We start from the raw sequence: 26736 nt of genomic DNA on the forward strand, positions 1-26736 counted from the left end.
CCAATCAGCCAAAGACACCACTCAAGAGAAGACTTTATTAGAGCCAAATGTTGTAATACCAGGGAACAGAGCATGGTGGAAGTTACGCAGACTCACCTGAAAAGAGTAGTCTGTTTAAGCAGCCAGAAGAGGGGCCCAGATGCACATGTTCAGTCTGATTCCACCACTCCTAGTTCCACATATGCAGCTCCGGATTCCACCTGACTCAAGCCCTACACAAAGACCAATGATCGGTTCCCCGTCCACCAGTCACTGGACTTTTTTTTTTTTTTCTGAGTCACAGCAGGAGGAGATGCTGAGCTCACCAAGGTTTGTCTAGCCTTGTTATCTAGAGTCTTCCAAATCTTAGACAGATTGTGTGGGAAGAGGTCCCGGCTGGAGCATGGTCTCCCAAAGCAGACCTTGTTGGCGTCAGTTCCAATCCTGATCACAATTGTTAGTGAAGCTGAAGTTATGTGATTCCTGGAGGGCCAGAGAAGTTTGTTTGTTTGTTTTGTTTTGTTTTGTTTTGTTTTGTTTTGTTTTGTGTTTAAGAGTTGAGATGCCTCTTACTCCACACAGCCACGTTAAGGTAGAGAATATGTCAGCTGTCAATCAGTCAAGCAGCTGACTGAACCACACCTGACATTTAAAATATCATAGGATGTTTACAACAACAGCAACAAAAACCCTAGGGAACTAGCATTAATGGTGTTTAGCAACACACAACTCCTATGCAAATATCTTTAGAGAGAGTTGGGTCATTCTGTGATTCAGTTTTGTGGAATTTTAAAGTGATACATATATGAAAATGTATATTTTATAATAACTCTAAGAAAGGTTAGCCAGGTGGTGGTGGCACACGCCTTTAATCCCAGCACTTGAGAGGCAGAGGCAGGCAGGTCTCTCTGAGTTGCAGGCTAGTCTTGTCTAAAAAGTGGGCACTCACTTTGAAACTTACAGAGAAACCCTATGGAGTGGCAGGGAGAAAAGAAAGGGACAGGTATAAGAAAGCTATGCCTGTTTTCATGTTAGTACATATTGTATGTATATATACACACAATAACATAATAAGACAGTCCTGTCATTAGATTTCCTCTTCCATTAGTTTCAATGGAAACTATTTTGTTAAAAGGGCCTGCACCTCAAAGTGGGACTTTTCATGGACCCCACCCCCAGCTGTATAAATAATGACATGGAGTCAATAATATTTTAATGCCTCAGCTTGGCAGTCTCCCAACGACTCTAGCTGACTAATTCTGGCCTACATCTTGTCACATGGCCAGGTCTACCTCTCTGCTCCGGCCTGAATCATCCCTTCTGTGATCCCTGATGAACCTCCTGCATTTGATTGCTTCTCCCGAAGTTCCTATCTCTGCCTGGAAGTGCCGCCTCCTAGTCCCTGCTCAGCTATTGGCCATCAGTTTTTTATTACATCCAATAGGCAAGGAAGGAAGGATGAATGTTTGCAAAAATATGAGGCTGGCGATGGGCCACGGAAACAACAATACCAAGATGCGACGAGTACTTAGCTCTCTGCAGGTACCCGTTAAACAATTGATGACACAGAAACATACCTTCACAAAATGTACCCTAACAGTACCTTATTTAAAATTGTTTAGAACTGATCTGCACTTGGAGATCTGATTGAGTTGATTGCTCCAATCCAGGATGTGCTGTCTTCTGATTTGTGGTGTTAACCGAATATTCACGATGTGAGGATTAAGGAGAGAATATTATTTTCTTTCACCAGTTTCATTGTGTTTGCCATGAAAGGCCCGAAATTAACCTGTAAACCCCAGTTGCCCAAGGACCAGGTAACTTCCGGGAATGCTGGGAGTTGTAGTTCTCAGAAAATAACAAAGCCTCATAGGAAACTATGATGGCCTATAGGTCATCCTTATAAATCCCTGCTACACAGGCTCAAGGCCATTCCAGCTGAGAAACTCCAGGGAATGGTCCTGATTAAAGTCGAGGATTTGGTGGTCAGTATTTAATATTTAATAAAGCTAGCTTTAATTTGCCCGGAGCTGGTGGACTTGGGGTTTTTTCTCTGGCAAATCCCAGGATTAACAGTCACTGCAGTGTCTCTGTCAGAGTTTCTCCTTCTCAGGCTGCTTCTTCCCATCATGCCTTTCCTGCACCCCTTTTCAGCCCTTTCTGTGATTGTGACTTACAGCACCCCGAGCTCAGGAAGTAGGGAAGCACTTGGGAGTGGGGTGCACGTTAGCTTCCGTTTCATTCCCTTTAACAATCTGACACTGAGGTAGAGGCTTTTTAAAAAACGTGAACTTACTCCTTTACAGTGCTGGAGGTCAAAGTCCAAAATGAGTTCCATGGGGTCTGAGGTGAAGCTGTTGGTGTGGCTGCATCCCTCTGGAGGCTTGAGAGAAGAGTGTTTTGTTGCCTTCCCAGCTTCTAAGGCTTCTTATGCTCCTCGACGCAGGACCTTACTCCATGACACACCCCACTTAGATCGACAGATCTGATCTGATTCTCAGCCTGCTTGCCTCATTTATAAGGACTCTGTGATTAGTGGTCACCCTCAGATCATTCTAGATGACTCTCCACCCCACAATCCTTGACCACATCTGCAAGTCCCCTCTACACGTAAAGTGCCAGATTCAAGGGCTGGATGTCTTTGGGGTGACTAAATTCTCAGAGATGCTGTGCCAAGACTAAATCTGTTTTGGTAAAACATGGAAATACATTCCCCAGAAAGCTTAAGGCACCCATGAATGGCTATGAGTTAGGAGGAAGCTAACAAGCTAATCCTTGTTTCTTTTACACAGGATATTAAGCCGTTCCTCTGACTGTCCTGGAAGTCACCATATTGACCAGGCTGGCCTTGAAGTCACAGAGAGCCACCTACCTCTGCCTCTAGGCCCTAGGAAGGCATTTTTAGGATGAACAAGCTGATGAGATGTCAGCTCTGGACACAGCACACATGCAAAGACTACCTAAACCACAGTTCCAAAAGCCACCTAAATGTGCATTTCAAACTTTGCAAAAACAATAGTAACAACCACAAGAAAGCAGTGTCCTCAGAATTAGTGTCTCTGCCACTTCTCCTGTGCTGTGCCACACCGCATCTTTGGTGGTTCCTAAAAGAAACCTGATACTAACTAATCCAGGGTTGAATCATAAACCCCACGGAGATAAACCAAGAAATAAAAACACTCCTGATGTGTTCCAAAATAACAACAATGTCAGAAAACCGCACCAGGAGGCCATTCATCTGGGTTTGAATTTTAAAGAGGGCTAAACATGGAGAGTCTCACAATTCACCAGCTGCTTTTCTTTCAAAGGATACTCCCCTGGCGACACCTACTGAAGCACAGGCAGACTTCTTTCTTGCTGCGTCACGGGTGTTTCCTTCCCCGCCCCCTCCTTTTGTGGGCGTGTGTGTGTGTGTGTGTGTGTGTGTGTGTGTGTGTGTGTGTGTGTGTGCAGTTTCTCCCTCCTTGTAAGAACTCAGCCCTGCTGCCTGTTCCTGCTGCTGCTGCTGCTGCTGCTGCTGCTCCTCCTCTGACTCTACCACCTCTTTCCTCTCTTTTCTCTTCCTGCTTAGCTCCCTTCCTTCTGGTAAGTATGACAAACACTTCCCCAAGCCCTGAGGGGCAGCCTGTAGCCTGTAGTCTGTAGTGTTCAAAAGTTACAGACGCCAGCAAATGGTAGAAGGGCTTTCCATTGTTCAACTTCACAAGACAGCGGGTGGATCAGGAAGGGATGGTGCGTGTGCGTGTGTGAGCAGCCACAGCTAGCACAGGGGAAACATTCCTCCTTCCCGGAGGGGCACAGAGCCAATAAAGTTTGTAAAAGACAGATTTTAGAGTTTCTTTGTGAGAAGAAACTTTGCTACAAAAAGGACGATTTTAAGGTTCTTTGACTTTGTTTATATTTGGTTTTCCTTCTTGTTAGTTTGTTCTGAGGTGTCTTAAAGAAGTAAATTGTCCTCTAAACAAAATAGGTTACTGTTTTAAAAGAAGGTTGGAGTTTGGAGATACTGCACATCAGTGGAGCATTTGAGGTGCTGAGACTGACACACACACACACACACACACACACACACACACACACACACACATCAACTAATGTGGAACAGGAATTTAAAGAATATCCATAGACCTAAGCTTGAATAGATCACGTGAACATTTTCATGTAGCCTAACCACAGTAAAATGCCCGTGGACTGTTTGAAATAACTGCTTTGAACTTTGATTGACTTCAGATCTCACCCAATGATAATCTCCCCTACACTTAAAAGTTCACATATGGATTCAAACCAGTAAATGGTCACAATTTTTAGTCTGACTGAGAGCCTATTCTCTTGACTTTAGGGATGAAGGGCTAAATGTCAGAACTCATTTTAGAAGAACTTAAAATAACTTCTGGCAGGGCAGCAGGTGACACGTGTCTCTCTGTGTGCTTGGGGGAGGCAGGAGTTATATATAGCAGAGAGCATGGCGAGCGGAGGTCAGGCTCTCGATTGCAGTGGTGGAGACGCAGCCACATTGTGTGATAACCAAGTGATTGAATTAAAAGGAATGACCTTCCTCCTAAGTCCTGGGGGAGCCACAGGTGGGTGGGGACTGTCTCCACACTGTGTCTTCCACTCTCGGGTTGGCAGTCAAGTGTTCAACACCTACTACATTCAAGTGCTTGACACTTGCCCTAAAAATGAGCCAAGGAAGCTATGCAGTTGATAACACAGCATGTTTTTGTTTCCACTGACATGCCAACACAACCGCACGACCCGTGAAGCTAGGGAACGCTGCCATAGTTTTATGCTATTAGTTAGCAGCATAACTATTGCGTTCTATTTGTAAACAAAACGCACCAGAAGTTAAACCCTAAGCCAAATCTCTCCGCCCCTCAGCATGGTAGGAGCAAAGCCCGGAGTCTCTAATGCAATGTGCTGTGTTGTTCCATATTTCCCAGAGGCTCTACTATTATGTGGGTGTTGTTGTTGATGTTGTTGCTGCTGGGAGACAGGATTATATAGCAGAGGCAGGCTAGGGACTCTGTGTAGCTGACAATGACCTTGAACGCCTGACTTGCCTTCCTTTTACAAATAAGAAGTAGACATGCCCCAGCATGCCTGGTTTGAGTCCATATTGCATTTGAATTATTTTTCTAGCTTAAGATATACATTGCTATGTCTTAAAATTCTTACATTTTCCTAGAACTTTTTAAGTTAGAAAATTATCATCTTTTTACTTCAAAGATGAAGTCAGTTTCTAGAGTAAAAGAATGTTATAGAAATTTAAGGAGTTAGTATTATATGTGGGCTGGCGAGATGGCTCAGTGAGCAAAACTGCTTGCTATACAAGCGTAAGGATTAGAGTTCTGATCCTGACAACCATGTGGAAACTTGGATGCAGTCAAATGAGCATGCAATTACAGTGCTGTTAGGGACAGAGGCAGGAGGATAACTGGGGCTTGCTGACTGCCATCCTAGTGCCAGGTTCAGTGAGAGGCTCTTGTTTTAAAGGTAGAAGATGGATGTGACACCAGACATCCTTCTCTGGCCTCTGCATGTACACACACACACACACACACATACACATATGTGTGAAAATACTCATACACATATATACATATGAAAATATATTTCTAAGGATCATCATCATTCATTCATATTACTGACTTATTTATACATTTCTCATTCCCTGTTTTAATTAAAAAACATTAATCTGAAGTTCAAAAACCCTTTTTTTTCTGATTGATAATTGCATGTTGCTTATTATCAGGGAGAAAACACTAGAAAAGCAATTTTACCTAATAATGTAGTAAAATACACAAGTTAAACTTTTTACCTAAAGATTGAAAAATAGCTTATGGATGTAACTGTTACGAATTATTTTTAGTAATCAGAATGGTTCCTGTATTAAATATTAAATTAAAAGTTAAATAAAAATTAAACTTTGCATGAAAATGTCTATGTGCAAGCACTTTTAAGGACTGTGAGGTCTATACCTGAAAATCCTAACACAAATTGACAAATATATTCATAAAAACAATACCATAAATTAACTCAAACAATTTCAACAAAAAGGGGTAGTGCTAAAATGTGAAGATTACACTCAAGATAGGACAGTAATACGACCTGAGTTTTAGTGTCGATGGTATGTGGAAGTTCATTTATTCTGTGGCGGATCCCAAAATTAGGTGGCGCCTCTCTGAGAGATATCCTTATCATTAATATGTAAGTGAAATCGTTAGGTGAACCATGACTGTGCTTCCCACCAGACCCCACTCCCATATGGAGATTAATCATCCTGATCAGCTCTCAGTGGAGCACCCAACTCCCCCAGGGGACAGCTCATCACTCAATCAAAACGGCCCGGGAAAGCAAGATGGCGAGCGGTGCTCAACCTCAGGCCAAGCGCCAGAGCAAGAGGGAAGCCTGCATCCCGAGAAGGGAGCCCATGATGTCGCGGAAGAGTTGAGCAGGCAACTGGAAGACATCATAAGCACGTATGGGTCTGCTGCCAGTCCCCGAGGGAAGGAGAGCACCTCTGAAACTAAGGAGCAGCCCCCAAACACAGAGGCACCAGACAATGAGGATGTTGACTATGAAGAAACCACTGAAGAGATAGACAGAGAACCCACTGCTCCTGAAGAGCCAGCCGCAGCCAAAGAGCCTGTCAGCAATAAAGAGCAAAAGCTGGAAAAGAAAATCTTAAAAGGATTAGGCAAGTATTATGTTCTAATGTCTCTATCTGACATACCCTGTCCCCAACCCTGTTCAAGGGCTGGGATGCCCTCCCCGCCCCCGCCACTCTCACCCCGGCATTTCCTTATACAATGCAGACATTCTCTCTTGCACACTCTCGCTCTCGCTCTTGCTCTTGCTCTCGCTCTCACTCTCGCTCTCTCCTTCCTCCCCAGCCCCCAGCCTGCGAACTCACCTGAGAGCAGACTCCCGATAAACCTGCCTCTAATATACTCTAATCTGGCTCGAATTGGTTTCTTTCACTGGCAGAGAAATAACCTATCCGCCATATAAATATATTTGGATTAATTTCATATCCTCCTTTTGTAATTTCCTAAATTTTCTATTGCTGTGTTTTTCTCTAGCCCATCCCTTTTCGTATTACTAAAGTGAAGGTTTTTCACATGATGCCAGTCAACTTGGCTCACATGCCTACCCTATGGCTCTTAGAATTCCAAACCAAAATTCTTAAGATATTTTTTGGGCCTGTGGTCTAACCCTGACAGGCTCAAGCTTGATCTCATTTTACTGTATTCCCCTGCATCTCTTTCTTTTCCATGCCATCCCTGACCCCACCACTACCCTAGCCATTCTCATCTTCTCTTTTAGTTCTTTGAACTTCCATGCTCCATTTTCCAAAGGCCTGCGCACATTCTACCTAAAAACATCTGCACCCTTCCAGTCCTTTGAGCATAGAACTTCTGCTTGCCATTTAGCTCATAACCAAAAGGTATTTTCTTAGCCACATCCTAACGTTGCAATCTCCTTGGGTCTACATTATGCCATGAATCATTCTTTAGTAGTACTAACAAGCATCTCGAATCATACATTTTGGGGGAGAGTATTTGGTTAATGTAACTAATTCCCAATTGGATTTTTTTTCTATCTCAAGAACAGTGTGTGTGTGTGTGTGTGTGTGTGTGTGTGTGTGTGTGTGTGTGTGTGTGTTGGATATCATTGGATGCCTATGGTATAAGATATGAGATGGCAAATTAAAGACTCAATAGTAATTTGCTATAAAAATGAAGGAATGGAATATTTAAAGCAATCTTAACAAATAAGCAAAATATGATAAATAAGGATAAGTTTATTGATAAAATAATTGTCAATTAGATGACTTATCATAAAATATTTTTGATTAAGGATATATCACAAAAAATAAAAGTAATAGTAATAACAACACTGTGGTTATATCTGCCAAGAACTGCAGAAGACATAGACCTGAGCTGTTCTTCCATTCATTACTTTCAGGACTATTTGTTAATGCCTGGTTATAAGGTACTATGTTGGGAGAACAAAAAGAAGAGATGACCCTTTGGTTAAGGAGCTCTTGGTACAGAGAGAAAAGCAAACACATGAACTATTACTCAGCAGAAATATGCAGAGGAGGAAATGTTTTTGAAGAGCATGGGGATTGGTAGCACCAGCAGTAACTGTGGATGAAGGGAAAGAATGCTAATTTTGCATACCCTGCATCCTATGACTGGAAACGCACTACTGCACCTAGTGCAGCCCCCCGCCCCCGGTCTGTCCCCACTCATGACTGCAGCACAGCACTCCCTTCAAAGACAATTTCCCACATAAGACTTGGTTAGTTTCACCTTTCTCACGTCTCCCTTACGTTTTCTTCAGCTTCTGTGATAGATGGGTAAGTTCTCAAGGGTAGTAGCCACTTCTCGTTCGTTTGTGTGGCCTGATAGAATGAAATACCAAGGAGATGGTGTGAGAACTGTGCTCAGACCCGAGTAACAGATTTCTGTCTGTAAACCCAAGTAGCCTACAGGTGGGTAGAGTACTGCTACGTACATAAAACTCATTACAAAGGCTTTTGGGAAGGGTTCAGTGATACCTTCTAGTAACACACCTGACCCCTCTGCCCCCACAACATAAAGATCACAATGACATTTAATATATTTTCGTATTCCAACAACGCAAAGTTGACTCACTCTAGAACACTGAGAGGCATAATGGTGTCCCTCTGTGTTACAGAGCAATTTTTTTTCTCTTCTCCAATCAAATCACATCTTGGATGTTCCCCTTAGCACTGTCATGTTAAAGATCCAGAATGTTTCTGAACCACTGCGTATATCATCTTAAACCTGGACATATAATATATACAGGAGTCTTAGTGTATCTGCTGTACTGAGGGACAAAATATGAAGAAAATAAGAGAAAATTAAAGACAACCATTTGGAGCTTTTATGCTCTCTTCCATGAGTTGTTTTATAAATCTGTATAATACTTACAATTACCAAATCCTTAGGACAGTTTTTCAGGATGAGAAAGTAATTACATGTTTTTCCCCTGCCACTCTCTACAAATTACTCAGCTCCAGCCCAATGTGTTTGTCTAGAACTTCTGTTTGTGCATCAGAGGCCCACTTTAGGCATGTGTGGGCCAGTGGCCTTTCTGTGCCATCCCACTCAACGTCATTAGCATGTTCTTCCACACACAGTGCTGTCTCAGCTACACTCAGAGTTATAACAACATTTTCAGGCAAGCCTACACATAAACCCACCACTTCCAACTTAGATGCCTGTAAGTGGCTTTAGCCTTTCTTGGCTACTTGTAAATTAAATGGTGCTGCAATATTGTCTACGAACTTAACTGTGTGTTTAAATCCAATTCAGAATTTGTCAAAACTATGAAATGCCCAGAGATTCAGAACTGGTCGACAAAAATCAGGCCAAGGCACTATGACAGTTTAGCAGAAAGCAAGTTGTGGAAGAAAAGCTTGCTAATGGCTTTGAAAACTGTTCCTTCCAACCTTAGAGTTAAAATGTTCTGGCTGTGGGCTTCCCTGGGCAGATGGAGATTACCAGATGAGATATGGGTCTGCCTGAAGATGCCTGTAATTCTCTTATAAAAGAAAGCATGTTATAGGCAGCCCTACAACTGCAGAGGTCTGACATTTCTCTAAATAGTAATACTAAGTATGCCAGAGAAGGAGACTTGTTGTGGGATAATTTATTGACCATCACTGACTACAGGTAAGTTTCTATTTATACAGCAGGACACTTTGGACTCCATGATATCTTCAGACACCCATTGACCTCTCCTCATCTTCCTTAGAACACACACACACACATACACACACACACAGACACACACACACAGACACACACACACAGACACACACACGTACACACACAGAGACACACACACACATACACACACAGAGACACACACACACATACACACACAGAGACACACATACACACACACACACACACACACACACACACAGGTCTGATAAAAATTCAAAGTGTTCTTGAAGAAAAGATAAGAGACCAAAGGAGCTTAAGGAAAAGAGTTCCTTGGTGGGACTCAAGGATAAACGAACTGGTTCACAGAGAATTTGAACCAAGTAGGGCGGAATAGAGACATGTGAAAGAAACAGTCCAGCAAATCTTGAGTGAAGTACCCCATTCTCTCTTCTGAGCACAAGAGGCAGTGAACACGTCAACACCTTACTACTCTCTCTGATTTCCTTTTTTCATGATTACTAGTAGTATAAACACATCACCAGCAGACTCATGAGAAGTCCAGGTCTCTTCTCTGAGTGAGAGACTGAAGTTCCAAGTGCAACTGTAATAAAGCCACTGAAGTTCCAGAGGCACAAAATGTCAACTTAATGGAGGATGCCATGAGAGGAAAGCACGGGAAGGTAGAACTTTAAACATTAATGGCAGTATTAAAACCAAGAGAAATGATCAGACACTGTCACCATGAGAGGTAAGAGAATACAAATTTAAAAGGTAGATCAGCATTTAAAATCCTAGGATGACAAATATCTCATCCAAACAATGTGGTTATTTTCTTTTTAGTACTATTAATTGCAGGCTATAAATGGTTAAAGTGATTTTGTTTGTGGAGTCACTAAACCTTAAAGACTGAATTCAGAATCCATTTAGTCAACTCACTAATTTAATTCAATTTGCAAAGAAACTGAAGCTGCAAAGTGGCTCACCTTACTGACAGCCATTGAGTTCTAGAACTTAGGTCTCCTACTTAGTTGAAAACTTTCCTGAAAACATCTAATGATGTTCAAAATTGTTTTTAACACTTACTGGTGTTCAATTTTATTAGTAAGAGAACAAAAATTAACATTAAACTATGAATCTGGATATAACATTTAAAGTATTGTCGAATACTCTTCGACCAGAAGTGGACCAGAAGAAGGAAACACAGAATTGTGCAAGTGAGTTGTCCCCTTGACCAAAAATAAAATAAAAGAACCAATGTTGTCCCCTTGACCAAAAATAAAATAAAAGAAACCCTTTGAAAGAGAAAAGGTATAAGTTTAGGGATACTTTAAGTCTACACAAGTAATCAGGGCATTTAACAGAAGCAAGCGTCGCTCTGCTAATAGCTTGAGAAAATTCCTGGTTTACGTTTCTACGACTAATTATCTAAAATTTAAAGTTTTCAATTTCTTCTCTGAATGATTGACCAGGGGGAAAAAAAAGGACTTTTAAAATCTCTTTGACATAAAAATGGCTCCTTTGTATTCCAATCCAATTGTGCCAGTGGCCACAGTCAAATGTCACAGTATTGTCCTCATTGCAAGGGTGTTTCAACTTTGATATAGTTTCCAATGCACAACATTTTGCATTGTGGCAGTCACATAGCCACTGCATCAGCTTCACCAGCTTTTGCAGGAAGAAATGAGGCTAACTTTGAAATGGTACATTCAGGAAAGAGCAAATGATGCCCACCTGATAAAATGTCATGGAGAAAAGTCAGATTCTCCTGTTGTGTCTGATACATCCGCACACTGCCCTGGTTCTATAGGAATGCAACAGCTTTGTTAGAAATTCAGCATGCCTCTGTTCTTCTCCTCCACATATGTAGTGGAGACAGAACCCGACAGAACCTATACAAGTTTTAAACTCTAATGAGTTCTGCATAGGCCTCTCTCTAATTTCTTGAATTTTCTGTTGAGGTTGATTTTTGAAGGTGTATCGACACACTTCATGATAGATAAGCATCAGTACAAAATAGCAAACTACTAGAGTAGAGCAATATGGGATTTCAATTAACATGAAGATTATACCATAAGAATAACAAAATGCCCTCTGTACAGCTACAGAAAGTATAACCTAAGGAGACCAGCCCTTAATTTGAGAAGAAGAAAGCACCAGAGTCTCTCATTTCTTTGCCCTTCCAATAAGACATACAATGACTTCATATGTTAGTGTCCCATGAGAGGTGTCCCAAGACACTAAAGCACCAGGTGAGAAAAAATGCTCACCTTCTTCTACTTAATTAGGACAGTATCATTTGGTTTGCCTGATATGGCTGGCTTCGTTTCACTATATTATTGGAGGTACTCAACTTTTGACATGGACCAAATGCTACATAGACCCTGGCTCTAACCTATGGACAAGAGCATTTCTTTGTTTCTAATAGCTAAATATATCCTAGGAGAGCAGTCTTCACATGCCTACATTCCTGCCTCTGAAGTCAAGGGTGAAAGAATGGTCTGGCCCATGCAGATCACCCAAGCTTCCAGAAGAGCAGCTGGAAGTACCTACCCAGCAGGAGCAGATCATGGTCAGCCCCAGAGGGCAACCAATCATCTAGGGTTTTGGCGGAGAGCTAGGAGCTGGTGAAGCCTCACTCACAGCCAGTCTTAGGCCAGTCTGAGATCTGAGCTGACTCACTGAGCCAACATAGACCAAACATTAGGGATGACATCATTTTCTTCTAAAGACATTCCACCTTTGACTCCCTATCTTTTTCTGCTACCAAAATTTCTCAGTTAAGCTTAGAGGAAGTCACCTTGGATTAAAGTCTTTACAACTTCAGCGGTAATTATGTAATGTTGGTGTTTTCTGGGCCTTTGATATTTCATCTAGAAAATTTAAACTGACTAGCCTGAATGTCTTTAAAGATCCTGTTAGACCCAGAATTTCACAATCCTATGTAGGCTTGCCATATTTAATAGATAAAAATAAAAATGTCCTCTAGAACTGAGTGTCAAAAAAAATTGAATATAACAGTATACAAGTATATCTCATGCCCTGTCTTTAAAGGCAACCCTAACTCCTGACACATCTGCCTTTCCCCTAATTTCTGACACATCTGCCTCTCCAGGATAAAAGCAAGTATTCTAGCCCAGGGGGTATGTTGGTTCTTAGGGAAAGGTTGCAAATTTGCTCACATTCTTTGGCAAGTTTATATCAGGAAACTCAGGCTCTCCTCAGTGGCCTGACCTCCTTACTGTGAGTAAATAGAACAGTTTTCACGGATAGGTGAGAATGAGAAGACTTCTCCACTGTGATAGCATGGCTTACAGATGTAATCAATGGTCAATGTGGCTCTAAGCATCCCAGACATTCCTCCTGACACTGGCCAGATGGTTAACAAGCACTGCAGAGAAGCAAAGCTAAAGGAGACAAAAGGAGGAAGGCAGCAAGATCCTAAATCTCTCTGGTAAACTATCAGGAACATATGAATTGTAAAATATAGTTTGATGTCCAACTGGGGAGGAAATAAAAAGTCTGCTGAGACCTGGGTAGAAGAAATGACTACCTGAAAAGGCTGAGCTCAAATTCAGAGAACACACACACAAACACATACGAAATATCTCCCAGGTTTGGATCTTTTCCCCTTATATATTAACTTTTATTCTCTGGTATGCAATATGATTAGAGTTACTCCCACCCAAACAGAGAGGAGTGAATTGGCTCAAAGGGCAATCCCAAGACAATATGGGGAAAACCAAGTTCACTGGATTGTCAAGGCTCTGACTTGGGCTAAAGTACCATCAATATCATCTACCTACACTGTAGTCTCCTGCTTCTCAGAAATTTTGATTAGGTGTTCTCTCTCTATTACTATTATTTAATATAGGATGTGGATAATCTATCATTTCATAAAGTCAGTGCTGTGACACACTTACCTTTAGAATATTAAAAATACACAAGGGGAAGTAATGAGAATGATGAAGACAATTTGGGGACTATGGCTTTACCAAGCTTTTATTGAAACTCTACCATGGATTTGACTCTGCACCATATGAGCTAACCCTTACTCTGAAAGCCAGAGTAAGGATTCTTAAACAAAGAGGGAACTTGCTGAGGCTCAGGAAGGTTCTGAGGTTTGATCCTAATTTTCAAGGAATTGATCCAATATAACAGTCCCTATCACCTGACCATATATGCTCAACCCTCATTTTTAATTTAATTTATTATTATTTTTTTTAGGTAAAGAAGCTAACTTGCTCATGCAAAACCTGAACAAGCTGCAAGCACCTGAAGAAAAGCTTGATTTTTTATTCAAGAAGTATACTGAATTGGTAAGTTTTTTGCTCAGCTCTTCCTGTCAGAAAGCTCCCCAGCTCTAGTCAGTGCTGAGAAGAAAACATGGCTTTTCATGAACATCATTATAGAGCACAGCTACTTACCAGGAACAAGCCATCACCTGATTCACAGAATGCTAGGAGGAAAGTAAAGGACAAAGAAGGCAATGCTCTCCCTGTTCAACTGTGTGTATAATTTGGGGGAAAGGGCAAGAAGGAATACAGATAACAGAAATTTGTGGACATTTCATAAAGTTCCTGTTAGCTTTAAAAGCAAAATTATCTTCTCTCTAAAGATGAATGAATATCAGACTTTCATTCAACTTCTACATCTGTGCTTCTCAAGGGCTACACAGGGAAATTCAAAGTGGAGTTTATGCCACCCCACAGTTCGCAGTGCACTTCTGTCTGGCCTGACCCATTTCTTCAAGTCTCTTTTTGGGGCTCTATTCTTTCCCTTCCCTACAATAATGAAGTTGTCCATGTGAGTTGCTTAGTCCCTGGCTCCATGTCCTCCACACACAGCCTCACTCTCCTTACTTAGGCCCCTGGGGGCAAGGGAAGCCACTTCAAACCATCCAAGAATTCCAGAAAGTCACTGTCTTCTGTGCTGTCAACTTGGCCAGTAAAGGCAAGGGCTTGGTGAACACAGTACTCTGGTATCAAGGAAGCCTCAGGAAAACCTGCTGGGATACATGGGTGGAAAAAGGCAGCTGAACAGAAACATCTGAGGTCTATGGGCCACGCCCCCTTTACCCTAACAAATGAGACAGATCGAGCTTCATTTTACTTATTTTTTCTGTGTATGCTCTTTAAGAAAGCCACTGACTTGTTTCTTCTGAAGAAGCAGCAACAGGCAAATGAAGTGTGAGAAGCACTGAACTTCCTCTGGGCAGGAGTTGAACCACATCCCCTCCAATTGGTAGATGCATTTTACAGCTAAGGATGTGCCCGGGATGCTCCAGTTGGCAGCATCCCCCATCTTGGATCTGGCCCACAAGTGGCCCTTTCTTGGGAGAGCATCCCTTACTGAGTAAAGCATCAGACCCACAAACTCCATGCCTGTTGGTGGTTTGTTTTTCACTAACTGCAGTCCTGTTATCCCCGTGCCCTTTCCTTCCATCTGCCTTGACACATTCCTGTTATGTGCAATCATGGTGTCATGTACACAATGCAATTCTGGAATCCTGAGTGTCTGGCCGATGGCTTAGCTTTCAGTTATTTTTAATCACACAAACCGCATCATAATGACACAAGAGCTCCGAATACACAAAGCAATAGCTCTAATCCGTCATCTGAAACACTCTGATACGTGCTCCTTCCCAGCTCCGTGCAGCCAGAAATGGAGGAGCCTCTACCATATGCATGAGTTGCTGTTTTGTTTTTTTCTTGGTTCATGTGGCATTTTCTCATGTAATTCTGTCTGGATAAGCATATATTGCTAGAGTTGTGTCATATTCCATTCAGTGGCCCTATGTTTTATAAAATTGATAATATTCTGTATATATTAATTGACATTGGAAATTGATATGGCTGCAGTTATTCCTTAACTAGCCTTTCCCCAAATAACCACCCAGAGACCTTTAACTATTTCAAAGCCTAGGCCTTAGCTGGGCAGACTCTCAACTAGCTCCTCTAAGTTAACCTGGCCATCTAGCCCCAGCCAGCCACATGGCTAGCTAGATCTTCAAGGCCCATAATTATTTCCATCTCCTCTTATCCCACCTGGAGAAAGGACCTTCCCCTTTCTTCTTTCCAGATTGCCCTTTCCCCTCCCAGGAAGTCCCACCTATTTCTCTATACTGCCCAACCACAGGCTTTGGACTTTTTTGACTAATTAACTTGGGGAGCAAGGTCTGCGCAACAAAAGCTGGTATACAGAATTCCATTGTCTTAGAGCAAGCAGATCTAGGAGTACAGAACTTAGCATTTGAATACAGCCCCAGCATTGTGCTGATTCAAGAGACAGCTATCCTCCTGCTTCAGAAGCTAAGGCTGTTGTGAATGCCATCATTTGTTAGATTTGCCCCTTCTTCTTTATGATTTTTAAGAAAAAAGTTCTAGAAATAGGATTACTAGATCAAGCAGGATAAATGTTTGTTTTCCAGTTTTATGGGTCATGTGGCTTGCTAAAGTAAGAGTAGAAAATTACAAAGCAGTTTAACATTGTCTATTAGCAATATAAACTAGCATAACGTAAGTTGGAGCTCAGGGATATTTTTCCCCAAATCTGAACCACATTTTCATGTGCAAGTCACATCACTCTGATTTGTACATCTGTGTACAATAATCTTTCAATGTTTTCTGTACTTTCTGTCCGGCATCCCTTCAACTGAACTACTACACACCAAGGCCATTACTGATCATTTTCTTGCACCATTCGCTGTGCTTGGCAGGAAGGAGGAAGTATTCTTGACTGCCGCCTGGTGCCATCTACACTGCTACATTGCCTGGCGAAGAATTGCCTCTCCAGTCTGAGGGAGATTACTCCAAGAGCCAGGGCTACTTCCCCTGGTCCCAGGAAATTCCCTGTGCCTACTTACCGTGCTAGACAAACAGTCAAGACAATACAAGTCTTATTACAGTTGGCATTTGTCTTATCCCCTATGACAAACTAAGACCTCAGAAACCGACCCAAAGACCAATTACATTTCCATTTCAGGGAAGAAAATTCATGAAAAAATTTAATTAGTTACTTGGACATAAAAGTCTAGTTCCTTGCTCATCGATTAGGATATTAACACAGAAAGTGTCTGAAATATGGAATGAACTGTCAACTCCAATACTATAAATCTACCTACCACTTGAGTTCACTCACGCTTATGAAGCCTGAAGCCTGTAGTATTATCTGGCATTGTGTTCATCAATAAATAAGGATATGTTCATTAATAAGTAAGGATACTTCCTGACTACATTCAGAAATGGCCTTAGAAAAATATTTTCCACAACTTCTATATACTTAAAAGGAATCACAAATACAGTTATAATGTAGCCATTGACATTAATTGTGCTTTTATTTTTTTTAATTTAATGAAGAAGAAAAAGAAAGAAATTTCAGATAAAATCCTTTATGCCTATTACACATTTCCAGACCTGTGGCTATGTGAATCTTAAACCGCACAGCCAGCCCGGGGCTGAGGTTGACTTAGTTGTAATATATACATTTTTATTCATTAAAAAAACAAACCCTGCCCAGACCACCATTCTCCCACCACCTCTGTGCCCACCTTCATCAGACCTGCTGACCAGGAACCAGGCAGGCTAGATTCTCTTCCTGCGCCCATCTTCCTTGCGCGCTGACTCCTCTGAGACACACCCAGCTCCCCTGAGCAGGTTGCTATCCATCCCCGCCTGACCCCCATTCTCCTACCCCCTCTCCACCATTGTCATCAGATCCAGAACCTTGCAGCCCAAGTATATCCACCAGAGATCATACCATACCAGGATCATCGGGGTTAGTCCCCCTCCCAGTACCAACTACAACAGAAACATCAGGGCACTAAAGCCATCTACAGGGCTAACGGCTCTTGAAAGGACACAAACAGCCTGGGCAATATAACATCACCAGAGCACAGCTATCCTACTACAGTAAGCCCTGGATATCTGAATGTAACTGAAACACAAAACCCCTGCACCCAAACACAAGCACAGAAGTCTAAGCTATTAGAAAAAAAAATCCAGCTACTAAAAAATTCAAAAGTTGAGAATCTTTATTTTTAAAGCTAAGGAAAATAGATCTGGCTAAAATTTAAATGTGCATAATCTTATAAGACAGCCAAAGATTAAATATGGCAAAGCATAAATCATCTATCTTCCCACTTACAAAACACAGAAAGTATACTTGTTTCCTGACACGCAAAGAATGCCGCTAAGTATTTCCTAGACAGAGGCAGTCTTGTACACCGAGGAGCAATGGGGGTCTCTGCCTAGAGGTATTTCTGCATCTCACAATCAGACGATGTCACTGCCATACAGTAGGTAGAGGGGCTCAGATCGGTGTTAAACGTATCCCATTATGTCAACAGCAATGAACTTGAAAAGTTTGACATACAGCTTAGTCCTTAAAAGTAGAACCTAATCTACAATGGCAACAACAATACAATTTAACCTACCTATTCAACATTGTATTTGAAGTCCTAGCCAGAGCAATTAGACAACAAACGGAGATCAAGGGGATACAAATTGGAAAGGAAGAAGTCAAAATATCACTTTTTGCAGATGATATGATAATATATATAAGTGACCCTAAAAATTCCACCAGGGAACTCCTAAGCCTGATAAACAGCTTCAATGAAGTAGCTGGATATAAAATTAACTCAAACAAGTCAATGGCCTTTCTCTACACAAAGGACAAACAGGCTGAGAAAGAAATTAGGGAAACAACACCCTTCTCAATAGTCACAAATAATATAAAATACCTTGGCGTGACTCTAACTAAGGAAGTGAAAGATCTGTATGATAAGAACTTCAAGTCTCTAAAGAAAGAAATTAAAGAAGATCTCAGAAGAATGGAAAGATCTCCCATGCTCATGGATTGGCAGGATCAACATTGTAAAAATGGCTATCTTGCCAAAAGCAATCTACAGATTCAATGCAATCCCCATCAAAATTCCAACTCAATTCTTCAACGAATTAGAAAGGGCAATCGGCAGATTCATCTGGAATAACAAAAAACCGAGGATAGCAAAAACTCTTCTCAAGGATAAAAGAACCTCTGGTAGAATCACCGTGCCGGATCTAAAACTGTACTACAGAGCAATTGTGATCAAAACTGCATGGTACTGGTATAGTGACAGACAAGTAGACCAATGGAACAGAATTGAAGACCCAGAGATGAACCCACACACCTATGGTCACTTGATCTTTGACAAGGGAGCTAAAACCATCCAGTGGAAGAAAGACAGCATTTTCAACAAATGGTGCTGGCACAACTGGCGGTTATCATGTAGAAGAATGTGAATTGATCCATTTCTATATCCTTGTACTAAGGTCAAATCTAAGTGGATTAAGGAACTCCACATAAAACCAGAGACACTGAAACTTATAGAGGAGAAAGTAGGGAAAAGCCTGGAAGATATGGGTACAGGGGAAAAATTCCTGAATAGAACAGCAATGGCTTGTGCTGTAAGATCAAGAATCGATAAATGGGACCTCATAAAATTGCAAAGCTTCTGCAAAGCAAAAGACACCGTCAATAAGACAAAAAGGCCACCAACAGATTGGGAAAGGATCTTTACCGATCCCAAATCGGATAGGGGACTAATATCCAATATATATAAAGAACTCAAGAAGGTGGACTTCAGAAAATCAAATAACCCCATTAAAAATGGGGCTCAGAGCTGAACAAAGAATTCTCACCTGAGGAATACCGAATGGCAGAGAAGCACCTGAAAAAATGTTCAACATCCTAATCATCAGGGATCACTGAGATTCCACTTCACTCCAGTCAGAATGGCAAAGATCAAAAACTCAGGTGACAGCAGATGCTGGCGAGGATGTGGAGAAAGGGGAACACTCCTCCATTGTTGGTGGGATTGCAAGCTTGTACAACCACTCTGGAAATCAGTCTGGTGGTTCCTCAGAAAATTGGACATAGTACTACCGGAGGATCCTGCAATACCTCTCCTGGGCATATATCCAGAAGATGTCCCAACCGGTAAGAAGAACACATGCTCCACTATGTTCATAGCAGCCTTGTTTATAATAGCCAGAAGCTGGAAAGAACCCAGATGCCCCTCAACAGAGGAATGGATACAGAAAATGTGGTACATTTACACAATGGAATACTACTCAGCTATTAAAAAAATGAATTTATGAAATTCCTAGGCAAATGGATGGACCTGGAGGGTATCATCCTGAGTGAAGTAACCCAATCACAAAGGAACTCGCACAATATGTACTCACTGATAAGTGGATAATAACCCAGAAACTTAGGATACCCAAGATATAAGATACAACTTGCCAAACGCATGAAATTCAAGAAGAACGAAGACCAAAGTGTGGACACTTTACCCTTTCTTAGAAATGGGAACAAAACACCCATAGAAGGAGTTACAGAGACAAAATTTGGAGTTGTGACGAAAGGATGGACCATCTAGTGATTGCCATATGCAGGGATCCATCCCATAATCAGCTCCCAAAAGCTGACACCATTGCATACACTAGCAAGATTTCGCTGAAAGGACCCAGATATAGCTCTCTCTTGTGAGACTATGCCGGGGCCTAGCAAACACAGAAGTGGATGATCACAGTCAGCTATTGGATGGGTCACATGGCCCCTAATGGAGGAGCTAGAGAAATTACCCAAGGAGCTAAAGGGAACTGCAACCCTATAGGTGGAACAACAATATGAACTAACCAGTACCCGGGAGCTCTTGTCTTTAGCTGCATATGTATCAAAAGATGGCCTAGTCGGCCATCACTGCAAATAGAGGCCCATTGGACTTGCAAACTTTATATGCCCCAGTACAGGGGAACGCCAGGGCCAAAAAGGGGGAGTGGGTGGGTAGGGGATTAGGGGGGTGGGTATGGGGGACCTTTGGGATAGCATTGAAAATGTAAACGAGGAAAATACCTAATTAAAAAAAAAGAGAAAAAAAAAAACAATACAATTTAAGAGAAGAAAAGTCCTGATATACTCATGGGAAGTTTTGCCTTGTCTAATCATTATCGTACAAAATGAAAAGACCACATCTATCTCATGAACAAGAGTTTAGCATGAGAAATACGTTAATCAATGAGATTTTCAAGAAGGACGCTAATGCCAGTCCAAATTTCCAGGAACATGGTTCTCTTTTTTCAAATATTAATTCCCAAAAAGTAGAAACTGCACATAGGTATAAACTTAGTATATCAAATACGTATATTCTTGACTTAATCTGAAGGTGGCTTATGATAGTTATTCAACATTGTAGGAGAAAGAATTAAACAAGATATGAATTGAAGAACTATGACAATCTTCAAATAGTTCAGAAAAAAACCCAACAGACTTTAAAAACGGAAAAGCTAAGATGTGGTCACGATTCACGTGGACTGTATATCCATTTCCGTCAGGCTCCGGGAGGTACCAAGAACCCCTAGCATCCAGAGACCCAGTAACTCCCCAGGGATTTTCCTTGCTCTTAGCCAACATGGCGATTAATAGAAAAGTCTCCTTCTGGCTTAAACAATACCCAGGCACTAAAGAAACCAAGTCCAATGGAGTGAACAGTTTCAGACCAAGGTCTGCGGCTTGCAGGTGGCCACACTCGTGCTCAGATGGACATTAGCAGCCCTAGAATCGACTGGTCTCTCTCTGGAAGCTTCTGGAGGTTGTTCCCATGCTCTCTCCATTAGAACTAAGATTCCACAATAATCTTCCAGGTCTAGCAAATAAAAATACATTAACTCCAATTAATTTTACATTTTAGACAATGAACAATTTTTAATAAAAACATGGTCCATCCAATATTTAATATATTTGTAGTAAAATTATTCCATAAAGTCTGAAATTTCTGTTTATTTAGGTATCCTATATCATATCTGGCAGCCCTACTCACACATTTTAGCATCCCAACATGGACAGTCACGTGGTTTCATGCATTCGGATTACCAGTAACAAAGGTCATAATGTCTTTGCTGTAGGCACAGAGAGGTTGGGGACAGAGTTTATGGGCAGCAAGAAATGTTTAAAATAGTCATCTTTCATGCCAGTGTGTTGTGCTGAGGCTGATTCTAATGCTTTAGTAAATACAAACAAACAAACCATCAAGGCTTCAGTGTTTGGAGGTATGCTTTCTCATACTTTTCCATACCCAAAAAATCCACATCGAAACCCCCCAAATTATAAAAAAAAAAAAAAGGACTTCATTTTATATTTACCAGGAAGCTGTTTTTCTCCTGCCTATTTTTTTTAAAAAAATGTCACTGTTAGCTTATTTTCAGAAAGAATTATGAGAGCAAAATGTATGCCAAGCAAACAAATTGTTGGCCATGGTTTGAATATAAGATACTGCTATAAATTCCAGCAATTTCCAGATTCTCAGGTGTGTTTATCTTTTTTTTTGATAACACTAGATGATTATCATTAGACAAAAAAGAAAAAGAAAAGAAAAAAGAAAAAAGAAAACATTTCTAGACAACCAAAAAAAAAAAAAAAAAACCCAAGAAAGAGAATGCTAATAGAAGCAATAGTACATATTATGCTCTACAAGCTATACCTACACTATACAGCAGTGGTATGTATGAAGTTCCTGAGCTGCCAGAGAGGCAGATAATGATCTAAAATAGCTCCAAACAACCACACAGAAAGCCCTTAGGCATTGCTTCTTTTCTGTAAGTTGCAAAGATATCCCTGCCAAATTCCCTGCTGCTTGTACCCCCACATCTAGCTGGATGAACATCGCACCGAGCAAAAGAAACTGAAGCTCCTACTGAAACAGCAGGCGCAGACCCAGAGAGAGAAGGACCAGTTGCAGAGTGAGCACAACAGAGCCGTCCTTGCTCGAAGCAAACTCGAGAGTCTGTGTCGGGAGCTACAGAGGCACAACAAGACGCTGAAGGTATGTGGCAGCCCGGCTTGGAAACACACGTTTCCTAGCGAGCTACATAGACACAATCTCTGCTATCTGACACAGTCTTACAGCTTACAACCAGAGAGCAGCGAAGTCAAATACTAATTCTGCCACACCCTCACTTGTGATCAAATTATTTTACCTCCATGAATGGTTGCCCATCTTCTGACTATGCTCGGAAGGGGAAAGCTAAGTGAGCCGTCGCATGCAAGGAGCATGAGTGACATATAGTGACAACAGTTCAGACCCAGAGTGAGCTGTCACTCTAGCTAGGTTGAGTTGTTTGTTTTGGTTTTGATGAATTGATTGTTTTCGATATCCCTAAGTTAAGTATCTAATTATTTTTATTTTTTACTTTATGTGTTTGAGTGTATGGCCAGCATGAAAGTCTGTGCATTTCATGTGTGCTTCGTGCCCAAGGAAGCCAGAAGAAGTCATAGGAACTAGCTTTACAGATGGTTATGCTCTGCCATGTGGGTGCTGGGAATTGAACCCAGATCCTCTAGAAGAGCAGCCAATTGTCTTAGCCTCTGGACCGTCCCCCTATACCTTAGTTTTCTCTTAATGTTTTTTGTAAAAATTCAACATTTTATATTTATAATGAAGTCTACATGACACACATGTAGCTACAAGATAATTCTACAATTAGATAATTGACATGATAAAGGGAGGTAGAGAATCAAAGTACCAATAGTTGTCTGAGAAAAGAAGTTAATTAAATAAAAACCGCAAAGATCACTTCAAGACTTAATTATTCAACCTAAAAATAATAGACTGATCTGTTCTCTTTTCTATGTATGTATGTATGTATGTATGTATGTATGTATGTATGTATGTATTCATTTATTTTTGATTTTTCGAGACAGGGTTTCTCTGTATAGCTCTGGCTGTCCTGGAACTCACCTTGTAGACCAGGTGGCCTCAAACTCAGAAATCTGCCTGCCTCTGCCTCCCGAGTGCTGGGATTAAAGGTATATACCACCACTGCCCGGCTTGATCTCTTCATATATAAATACATACATATATATATATATATTTCATTACATCTAACACAATTTTAAAGTTTGCATATACTTTGATCATGTCCATTCCCTCCCCCACGTCTATCCAGGTCCTCTTCCCCCTCTCAGGTGTGCTGTCAAGCTGCTAGTGTATGCTCTCTCCAGTTTCTTTTTGGAGGCACTCAGAGCTATGAGTTGTCCTCTTAACACTGCTTTCTTCGTGTCCCATATGTTTGGGAATGATGTGCCTTCATTTTCATTGACTTCGAAAAAGTCTCTAATTTATTTCTTTATTTCTTCCTTGACCAAGTTATCATTGCGTAGAGTGTTGCTCAGCTTCCATGTGTATGTGGATTTTCTGCTGTTTTTGTTGTTATTGAAGACCAGCCTTAGCCCTTGGTGACCTGATAGGATGCATGGGAGTATATCAGTCTTCTTGTATCTGTTGAGGCCTGTTTTGGTCAATTTTGGAGAGGGTACCAAGAAGTGCTGAGAAGAAGGTGTATTCTTTTGCTTTAGGAAGACATGTTCTATAAATATCTGTCTGATCCATTTGGTTCATAACTTCTGTTAGTTTCACTGTCTCGGTTTAGTTTCTGTTTCCATGATCCATTGCTGAGAGTGGGGTGTTGAAGTCTCCCACTATTATTGTGTGAGGTGCAATGTGTGCTTTGAGTTTTAGTAAAGTTTCTTTTATGAATGTGGGTACCTTTGCATTTGGAGCATAGATATTCAGAATTGAGAGTACTTCTTGGAAGATTTTTCCTTTGATGTGTATGAAGTGTCCTTCCTTATCCTTTTTGATAACTTTTGGTTGAAAGTTGGTTTTATCCAGTATTAGAATGGATACTCCAGCTTGTTTCTTGGGACCATTTGCTTGGAAAATTGTTTTCAGATTGTTTGCCACGGGATTTGCCAGGAGGACACACCTGGAATAGAGCAGGCCAGGGCAAGACTCAAACTGCAGGTACATCTCCATTCATGGATGTGCTAGCAGCCAACGGAACAGTCACCATACAGACATCCGTAACAGGAGTGACAGCCGGGAAAAGGAAATTTATTGACGATAGAAGAGACCAACCTTTTGACAAGCGGTTGCGAAGCGGTTGCGTTTCAGTGTGAGGCAGACAGAGAGTGCCTATAGTTACAGAGATATTGTCGTCAGGAAGCAAGATGGCTTCACCCACATCTTGCTATCCACAAAATCATCAGAGAATAACTCACTAAACCCAGAGGTGATGAAAGAAGTGTAGAGCGCCCTGAGCACAGCTGCAGCCGAAGGCAGCAAGCTGGTTCTGCTCAGCGCTGTGGGCAGCATCTTCTGCTGTGGTCTGGACTTTATTTTATTCGGCGCCTCACAGATGACCGAAAGAGAGAAAGCACTAAAATGGAAGATGCTATCAGAAACTTCGTGAATACTCTCATTCAGTTTAAGAAGCCTATTATTGTAGCTGTTAATGGCCCAGCCATTGGACTAGGAGCATCCATGTTGCCTCTTTGTAATGTGGTTTGGGCTAACGAAAAGGCTTGGTTTCAAACACCCTATACCACCTTCGGACAGAGTCCAGATGGCTGCTCTACCATTATGTTTCCCAAGGTTATGGGAGGAGCTTCTGCTAATGAAATGCTGTTCAGTGGGCGGAAGTTGACGGCACGGGAGGGTCTGGTATCCCAGGTGTTTTGGTCAGGAACCTTCACACAGGAAGTCATGGTTCGAATCAAGGAGCTGGCTTCATGTAACCCAGTTGTCCTGGAGGAATCCAAAGCCCTGGTGTGCTGCAATATGAAGATGGAGCTAGAGCAGGCCAATGAGAGAGAATGTGAAGTGCTGAAGAAGATCTGGGGCTCCACCCAGGGCATGGACTCCATGTTAAAGTACTTACAGAGGAAAATTGATGAGTTCTAGTGGGCAGGCTGAGCGGGACATCGGTGGCTCCCACTTGCTACTTCGTGCTACAGTGGCTTGTGCTTGAAGACAGAACTGGAAACACCCGAGCTATTTATTGCTGCAGAGTTTTTAAGTACTGTAACTTTAAAATAACTACAAAGGGAAAAAAAGAAAAAAGAAAAGAAAAGAAACTTGTTTTCCAGCCCTTTACTCTGAGGTAGTGTCTGTCTTTGACACTGAGGTGCATTTCCTGTATGCAACAAAATGCTGAGTCTCGTTTATGTATCCATTCTGTTAATTTATGTCTTTTTATTGGGGAATTGAGTCTACTGATATTTAGAGATATTAAGGAATAGTGATTGTTGCTTCCTAGTGGTGTTATTTTTATGTTTACGTGGCTATCTTCTTTTGAGTTTGTTGAAAGAAGATCACTTTCTTGCCTTTTCTAGGGTGTAGTTTCCCTCCTTGTATTGGAGTTTTCCATCTATTATCTTTTGTAGGGCTGGATATTGTGGAAAGATATTGTGTAAATTTGGTTTTTTTATGGAATATCTTGTTTTCTCTGTCTATGGTAATTGAGAGTTTTGCTGGGTATAGAAACCTGGGCTGCATTTGTGTTCTCCTAGGGTCTGTATAACATCTGCCCAGGATCTTCTAGCTTTCACAGTCTCTAGTGAAAAGTCTGGTGTAATTCTGAAAGGTCTGCTTTTATATGTTACTTAACCATTTTCCCTACTGCTTTTAATATTCTTTCTTTGTTTTGTGCATTTGATGTCTTGATTATTATGTGACAGTAGGAATTTCTTTTCTGGTCCAATCTATTTGGAGTTCTGTAGGCATCTTGTATGTTCATGGGCATTTCTTTCTTTAGGTTAGGGAAGTTTACTTCTATAATTTTGTTGAAGATATTTACTGGCTCTCTAAGTTGGGAATCTTCTCTTTCTTCTATACATATTTTCTTTAGGTTTGGTCTTCTCATTGTGTCCTGGATTTCCTGGATGTTTTGGATTGGCAGCTTTTTGCCTTTTGCATTTTCTTTGACTTTTGTGTCAATGTTTTCTATATTATCTTCTGTGCCTGAGATTCTCTCTTCTATCTCTTGCATTCTGTTGGTGATGCTTGCATCTATGACTCCTGATCTCTTTTCTAGATTTTTTTTAACTCCAGGGTTGTCTCCCTTTGTGATTTCTTTATTGTTTCTATTTGCATTTTTAGATCCTGGATGGTTTTGTTCAATTCCTTCACCTGTTTGCTTGCATTTTCCTGTAATTCTTTAAGGGATTTTTGTGTTTT

The 26736-nt window shown here is 41.2% G+C and overlaps 1 protein-coding gene, 1 long non-coding RNA gene and 1 pseudogene across 9 annotated transcripts in view; 2 read left to right on the forward strand and 1 right to left on the reverse strand.

Annotated features, from left to right (window-relative positions):
- The window catches only part of Gm20655, a 52323-nt gene that overhangs the window by 9579 nt on the left and 16008 nt on the right, over positions 1-26736 (reverse strand). For 3 of the 8 annotated variants that reach the window (XR_871470.3, XR_001779721.2, XR_380132.4), the window contains exon 2: positions 97-8389. This is a non-coding gene — a long non-coding RNA (predicted gene 20655). The remainder of the gene's footprint in view (positions 1-96; positions 8390-26736) is intronic. The other 5 variants (XR_380133.3, XR_380134.4, XR_871471.3 and 2 more) reach the window with 5 other exon arrangements.
- Txlnb (taxilin beta) overlaps positions 3362-26736 on the forward strand; it is a 49445-nt gene continuing 26070 nt past the window's right edge. The window contains exons 1-4 of the mRNA NM_138628.3: positions 3362-3564; positions 6231-6676; positions 13908-13999; positions 22372-22542. Coding sequence (NP_619534.2) covers positions 6244-6676; positions 13908-13999; positions 22372-22542 — 696 coding nt within the window. The 5' untranslated portion in view covers positions 3362-3564; positions 6231-6243. The remainder of the gene's footprint in view (positions 3565-6230; positions 6677-13907; positions 14000-22371; positions 22543-26736) is intronic.
- On the forward strand, positions 24522-25458 carry Gm7584 (predicted gene 7584; annotated as a pseudogene).

Source organism: Mus musculus, chromosome 10, assembly GCF_000001635.26.
Source record: "Mus musculus strain C57BL/6J chromosome 10, GRCm38.p6 C57BL/6J".
NCBI lineage: Eukaryota > Metazoa > Chordata > Mammalia > Rodentia > Muridae > Mus > Mus musculus.